The 7,795-nt window shown below is 35.4% G+C and overlaps 1 protein-coding gene across 3 annotated transcripts in view; it reads right to left on the bottom strand.

Moving 5' to 3' along the window:
* The window catches only part of LOC105175824 (protein prune homolog), an 8,312-nt gene extending 1,172 nt beyond the window's left edge, over positions 1–7,140 (bottom strand). The window contains exons 1-11 of one of the 3 annotated variants that reach the window (XM_011098418.2): positions 6,301–7,139; positions 5,832–6,066; positions 3,521–4,148; positions 2,664–2,848; positions 2,251–2,331; positions 2,129–2,170; positions 1,996–2,040; positions 1,324–1,410; positions 715–841; positions 540–620; positions 241–366 (exon numbers count right to left, since the gene is read on the bottom strand). In XM_011098418.2, the coding sequence (XP_011096720.1) occupies positions 241–366; positions 540–620; positions 715–841; positions 1,324–1,410; positions 1,996–2,040; positions 2,129–2,170; positions 2,251–2,331; positions 2,664–2,848; positions 3,521–4,148; positions 5,832–5,876 (1,447 nt within the window). In that variant the 5' untranslated portion in view covers positions 5,877–6,066; positions 6,301–7,139. Of the gene's footprint in view, positions 1–240; positions 367–539; positions 621–714; positions 842–1,323; positions 1,411–1,995; positions 2,041–2,128; positions 2,171–2,250; positions 2,332–2,663; positions 2,849–3,520; positions 4,149–5,831 lie in introns of all 3 variants that reach the window. The other 2 variants (XR_002288160.1, XM_011098416.2) reach the window with 2 other exon arrangements.

The following is a 7,795-nucleotide window of genomic DNA, read 5'->3' as shown; positions in this document are numbered from 1 at the left end:
GGCGCATGATACTATCGCAAAAGCCAGTCTGGCAGAAAGAGAACCATGGGATGAAATTTTGATTAAATAAAACAACTGTTAACACAGATTAATGAGGAAAAATAAGGATTGCAGGTCAACAAGACAAGCCAATGGTTCTCCAGAATCTTATTGATGAAGTGAGTGCAGAATCTCATGATATGACAACCATGTCAAGATATCTCAAATCTCGAAATGCAGTAAATCATCATAATTAATTACTTTGAAAGTGTATTATTTCTTGAATCGTAGTGGAATTGTAAGAGAGTAGCTGCGCAACTGACATCCCAATTGAACTCATCCCAACATTCGGTGCCAGCAGTCTTGAACTGCTTGTATTTGGTTTACCTGTATCAACAAATTTTAACACCAACAGAATGAGTCAAATTAGTGACCAATCAATCAGGCACATTTCCTTTGTATGTTCCGACACTAAAATATATTCTATTACGTTACATCAGATTTTCAAAATTTTCTGAATTTCAAAAGCAACTCCCGAGTTAAAGGAAAACATGTAAAACCTGATCTGGTCCATTTCTTGAACTCCTTCCGCAAAATTTCTTCCACTGTAAGGTCAGATGAACCAGAGGTTTTGTGCTTCACTGGGAAACAAAACAGAAAGAGGAAAAGACTAAAGGTGTTTTCGTCAAAGATGAATCAAAATTGGTAGAGGTGTGGCAATATAATTTATCTTACAGATTTGGTAAAGCCCATTGCATCCAAATCGACCAGCTCCATTAATTAACAATGTGGCCATGTATTTATCTTTGGATGTACATTGTGATCTTGAGAGGTTTTCAGTATCCAGAAGGATGCCTGCTAACTGTCAACAGGAGAAAAGAAATGACAGGCAGAATATTTTCCAGTGACCAGCGAGGACATCACTAAATTCAAAGCAAAGCATAATCACAGTTTTTCAGTTGATAATAAAATCTTTTCTATCAGGTAAAAATAAGGTAAAAAAAATTATTGGACTACGCTATATGGAGTCAACTTCAAAAGTCAAAACTTGAGGGTAGGATCCCTGGGATTAACAGGATCACGAGTTCAAAACACATATACAGAAGTTACAGAAGGCCTAGAAGGTAAACAATCCCTCAGTTGTAAATTAGCGGCAGACTAAGCAGAAATTTGCAGAACAAATTTCTCTGTTTTCTGGTATTCTTGCTATGTGATCTACAGATAAAAGAAATGACCAGATTATTAGGCCAGCAAAAAATCGAATTACTTAGAAGATAACTATACTAAATCATCAAATCAGAATGCATGTAGTTGTAATTGCTACTGAAAGTTGAGACTGTGTACCAGAAGTCTACTAAATCCTTGTCCAGCCAATATCACAGGTGAATGCATTGCAAATTTTTCAGCAATAACAGTACAGCATGACACATCCTGAAATGAAAAAAGAAAAAACACACAGCATATTCTCTTATACATCGTATAACAGAAACACATATTGGTCAAGAACATTATGCGTGAACATTCCCAATTCTTTACATCTTATTTGGACATCCAGGAAAGAAGAACAAATTTAACATTAAAGATCAAATTGTTGCCTGAGTTTATCTTCTGAAAATCCAGGTCAAAATAGTTCTTTTGCACAATGAGAAATCCCTTCCATAGCGAACTATCTGCTTTACCATGTAAAGCATCTGAGAAACTGTAATAGTAGAATAACGAAGTTAAGTTTTGATATAAGTGAGAATTCCTAGAATACTTCATTATTCATTTTTCAGTTGATTGGGGAGGAATCTTCACTGAAGCTAATATCGTTTTTATAAATGGGAATTACAAAGATCCCATATTTTTTCACAAGGGTATGATGCCATCATCATTATGAATTCATAACACAACAGATGCATGACAAATTTAAAATGTTCTATTCTGCAATATGAGACAACAGGCCTCCAGGTTTTATGCAGTAGAAAACAAGAAAAAACCAAAGAATTGTTTGAGTTTATGATGTGAATACATTACCTGTCGCACAGTTATAGAATCAACCCAAGGATATGAATTATCAGACTGTACAAGAACAGAATAGTCGAAATGTAATGTCTGGTATATATACATTAAGCATATAAACAGTGAACCGTAAAAGACCAAAATGAACCTTTGTGCAGTGAAAGACTTCAACTATTGCCTCTCTCAGTGCCTGCTCCAAATATGAAGCATATGCTTGTCATTTCCATAAGCTTGGCAGAAAAACCAGCAAATTAAGATGAATTATTTTACCTCTTGTTCAGATGGAATCTTATCACAATTGAGTAAAACTAGTTTGAGACTTCCAAACAAATCGTAATAGGAAAAGTCAATCTGGTCAATGTCACCAAAACAAACAGAAAGTTAGCTTCTAACTGACAAGAGGAACCACACTAAGTATAGTATGAAATGGTGGAGATGGAGCAAATATGAATGTAAAGCAGACGTGTTCAGAAGTAAGATTCGAACTACAAGGACAAGCATACTCCTATATGCATACTGAAATGAAACTGACTGATCTGACACATCTCCAGGTAATATTCCTAAGATTTACAAAAGATGTATATAAGTTGGATTGTTTTCATGATAAACCAATTTGCGGGAAAACAGCCGAAATAATGGATCTGGCTACTTTCTGTTCCCAAAAATAATGGAATAGAGCATACCTCGTCAACAAAAATTAAGGATGACAGATCAATATGGCATGAGAAAATCAGCCATTGAAGATCAGCATGCAACCCTAAATCAGCCCTCTTCATGTTGATGACTGGCACAGTACAGAATTCGTTGCTCCCAAGGGTCTCATCAAGATAAAAAGCATACATAATGGTCGAAACCACAGACCCCACATCTGCATGATAGTATGTCAGGTTACAGAAAAATACACTTTAAGAATTAGGAGAACACTTCAAATTAGTTCGCTAAATGCTAATTTACATTAAAAGAGAGAGAGAGAGAGAGAGAGAGAGAGAGAGTCAAAACCCCTTGGCTTTTGCATCCTGTGACCCCTCCATCACATTTGAGTAGAAATAAGGACATTATGTCTTTCTCACTCTAGTCTAGTTCATTCGATATTATCTGTAATTATGCTTCTTATAACTTGCAAACAAATGCAGACACTTGGAAGTTTACGCTAACAACATGTCCGTCTTCTCGTTCATCTGTGTATTTTTCCTTGGTGTTTCACTTTTACTCATCATATTTTATTTCACCGTCTTTGAAGAAACCATATAAGGAGAGAATACAAATTATCACTAATGTGTATCTTTGGCACATCAATTTTTAAGTAATTAATGTTCCACAGTATCAGAGATCAAAGTGATCATGTGTTCTCTTCAAAGATCAAAATTTACTTGTCTCAAGGACTAGCAACAAATATTTCTTTGATTTCTGAATCTCTACAGTGTACGGATAAGAGCTAGATCGATTACCAGATGTTGAATAGTATTTGCAACGAGAGAAATGCACACAAATTGAAGACGGTAGGAGAAGATGTATTCTAACACAATTTAATTGGAATTACCTGCAATATCTGGCCCAATTACAGCACGCAGGAACCTTCCAGGAACACCAGCATTCACATCAGCCCTCCTAGCTTTCAGGTACACATTTAGCTTGTAAATACTTCCACAGGATTCAACGACTTCCATTTGTGGAGAAGACCCACAATAAAATAATGCTGCTGAATGAGGAAGATGGACATTGGAAATATCAGTCTGTCTCTTGCTCATACTATATGATTGGATTGCAGGCCTGGCAGTGCCACTTTGTGTAGTGGACTGTTCCTTTGATTCCGAGCCATCTGGAGCAGAAACAGTTGATGGTTCATTCATATCATGGAAGTTACTCAAATCTGACTCAAGAAGTGCTAGAGGTGAGGAAGTCTTTGACCATCTCCCAGATAATGACCGGCCAATAGGTTCAAGAACAATGTCTGAGGGCGAGTTTTTTGGACTGTAAATGACATCTTCAGTTACAGTAATACTGATATTTTTGGATCCCGGGTCTCCAATGTCTGAGGATGGTCTATTAATATTATTCTTAGACAATTTTCCTTGAAAGTCAAAGGCACTACCCTTGTTCACGACAGCTGCTTCACCTCTTCGCATCCCATCAAAAAATGGGTCATCACGAGTACGAGTATATGTTTCCTACAATCAACAATTTAGGTGGAAACTGCATGATTAGACTAAAAGCTTATATGCATTGGAGGAATTATAGTTATTCTTTATATATGTTATCCTTGAAAAGGGACTCCTGTTTATTGATGATCAACCTAAGATGCACGAAATTTGGATAGACCTTCATGCTTCTCCTTTTATTTATTCATTATATAAGTAGCAGATGAAATAAAGAGCAAAGTTAGACTCCAACCAAGTAAATGAGAGCTACTTAATCTCTTGCCGTGATGGCAGGATTTGCAGCAAAACACTTAGGAGGCAGCAAGACTCGAATAACATGGATTAGTTCTGTAGGAAATGGAGAATTAAATCTGATTCATGTCAAATTCTACAATCCGAGTCGAGCATTTACCTAATGTAACATAGATCCTGTTTATTTAAGAAAAAGCAACGAAAGGGAAAAGAAGTGGAAGGACGAGCAGGATAGTGACGATAAGCTTCAAGCAAATACTTAACAAATCAATCCAGACTCCCCCTAAAATCACTTTTCCTTATTATTCTTGGAAAGGATCTTGGTTCAACCAAAATGCATGCCTAGTTTATGAAAATAGATTTTATTGCTGGCATGAACTTTTGTTTATTCACCTTAATTTTTTTCTAGATCCCAATTCAGTAAGCCTCACCCCTCTCTCCAATTTCTTCTTTCTCATCTGTCCTCTCTTTAGTTAGATTTATTAGCAGCTCACGTAGTGTTTAATGTTAATTTGATGTTATCACCGTGAAACAGAAATGCAACCAGTTTTGTTATCCTACCACAACCACTTTTGAGTGGTATGAGCTGATATGGCCTTAATTCCAGATTTTAAACACATAAAATGAAAATACCGCATAACTAAATTGTAGCATATATGGATTTGAATCATTTGATTCATCAGGTTATACCACCACCCATGCTCAATAGAGGTTTTCATGCTACTGCACTAAAGATAGAAAACTCTGAGTAGATAGGCACAGAATGGCATCTTAACCACTGTTTTGGCATCTTTATCTTCACGAGAGTGTGAATAGGCATCTTTATCTTCACAAGAGTGTGAATAGGCATCTTTCTCTTCATGAGAGCGTGAGTTGGCGTCTTTCCCTTCACGAGAGCATGCATAAGCATCTTTCTCTTCACGAGAGCGTGCATAGGCATCTTTCTCTTCACGAGAGCATGCATAGGCATCTTTCTCTTCACGAGAGCATGCATAGGCATCTTCACCTGCAGCACCAGCAGCTAAAGCTACCAGAAATCATCCACATTCATAGGCTATTGGACACTTTCCATGATATGTATTCTAACTGAAAAGATATACTTTCACGCAAGGGATACCATCACTACTTTGTCTTTACCCCTGAAATCCCCTTTAGGCGCCCATTGTTACTGATGCCATCCCATCTATAAATTCGTACCACTTCAAGACTTCAGCCATTCATTCAATCCCCTTCAATGTCTATTTCACCAAATCCTCTAAAGAAATCATCATGCAAAAGCTATACAACACCAAGTCCTGCTTCAATTGCTTCCAGCCTATAACCTTTTTATGATTACTTTCCGAGTAATACTTGCATTCTTACACATATATATATCACAGCTAATTGATTATTGCAGCATTAGAGAGAAATGATACACAGCAATACCATCAAGATGAAAACAGAAGTTGAAAGCGGATTCACCTGTTGATTCGAAGCGACTGAACTAGCGGTGGTGGTGGACTTCATCTCGGCCGCAATGAGAAGCCTCCAAAATTAGCCCTAAATGGAGAGAAAAAAGTATCCCACACGTATATGTGTATAGGTGTGTTCGTTGGAGGGGACGGAGGACTTGAGGCAGACAAAACAAGAAACGAAAGACCAAAGCCCCGGATTTCGACATTGTGAACTCCGCCATTGGAGTACATTCTTGGAATTTCTGCACATCAGTCGGCAGATAAAATCATGCAAAAAAGGAAAAAAAAAAAAAAAAAAGGTAAAACTCCAAAACCCTATTTCCAAAGTGCATGATGAAAGACGCCATCAGAACTCCAAAACATTCTTGGCGTTGTAACTACATCCAATTCTTGTTATACTAACAATGTTTCTTGCAAGGTTCTCTCGACTTTAAATACGAGAAAGCACGAGAAGCGCAAAAGGGTCGCATACAAACCTGTCAGAGAAAACGGAAAATCTCTCCATAGCGGCGGCGGGAAGTCCTCTCCGGGGATCAGAGATCATAACCACCGGCGCGGCGTAAACTCAAAAGCAGTCCGCGACACAAGTAGGTAAAGTATTCGGTCAGCACTAGTTTTTCGTTTTCTTGAGATTAAAGATCATTACAGCAACCTCTTTACAAAATCTTGAAAACCCCTCATTCCAAGAATCTTGAAAGAATCGGACCAGGTGACGGTAATCAGCAGTTGTTACTTTAAACTCCCCCATTACGTGCACGTCACCAGGTTACAACCTTCCGAGGTTGCTCTCAGATTTTATAGTATACAATTATGTAATTTCCCCATGTGCTTAAATTAGCAACTATTCTCATAATAATAACCCAATTCAAAATCATCATCAAATCAATAAATCTTCATCGAATTTCTCGCACACCGCAGTCTAAATGAATATTAAGAAAAGTTTAGTCAAAAGGCAATAATTCTGCCACCCTATGTTGAAATTTCTCATTTTATCGATTGTAATGAAAACCCAAGTTTTGTGTTATTAATGCAGCAGTCATATATACATGGTCATACCGACATATTTTCTCTCCCTTTTATTACACATATTTTTTCAAAAATGAAAAACAAAAAAAAAAGTTGAATTTTTAAAGCATTCCAAATTCTATATTGTCGGAAAATGATTCAAGAATCTTGGTTGCATTTAGGTTTATCAATGGATAGGGTAATACTCTGTTCAGACTTGGACCTAAAGAAAATTAAAAAAAAATATTCTATACCTAAACTCTATCCATTCTATTAAATTCGACTCAGGACCTAGTTTTCGGGTAGGGTCAGACCTAGACTTAATTTTTTTCTACAAATGATACTAATTAATTCTAAATTTCTTTTTTTTTATTTTAAATTTTTTCATAATTTAATTATTTATTATTTAAAAAATTTTCTTGGTTAAAGAATTAAATGATAAATAATGTTATGGTGTCTTAAATTTTTTAAAATTTGTTCACTTGAATATAGATTGTAGGGATATTCAATTCGGTTAACTGAAATTTTGGTATGCCAAAATGATGGATTGAATATCGAACAAATATATTTGGTTTGATTCGGCAAAAAAATCGAACTTATTTCAGTTCTGTTTGATTTTTGTACAGAATTAACCGAAAATAATAAAAAATTATAATATTAATTTATTTTTTATAGATTATTAATAATTAAGTATGCATTAACTATAATATTATTGTTTTTTTATTATAAATACTTATAGTAAGATAGTTCATATTTATATATTATATTTTTATTATATTTGAATTATATATATATATATTATATATTTAGTATCCGATTAGGTTCGATTAATCTGCATAAAAAATTGAAATCGAATTGAATAATCAAAATCTTAAAAAAGAATCAAAATCAAATCGAATTTTTAAAATTTAGTTAATTTTCATTCGGTTAACCGAAAATTGCACACCCATAATAAATCGATTAATA

Source organism: Sesamum indicum, linkage group LG12, assembly GCF_000512975.1.
Source record: "Sesamum indicum cultivar Zhongzhi No. 13 linkage group LG12, S_indicum_v1.0, whole genome shotgun sequence".
Taxonomy (NCBI): Eukaryota; Viridiplantae; Streptophyta; class Magnoliopsida; order Lamiales; family Pedaliaceae; genus Sesamum; species Sesamum indicum.
Note: the sequence above shows the minus strand (reverse complement) of the source record. Positions and strands in the feature narration are given on the sequence as shown.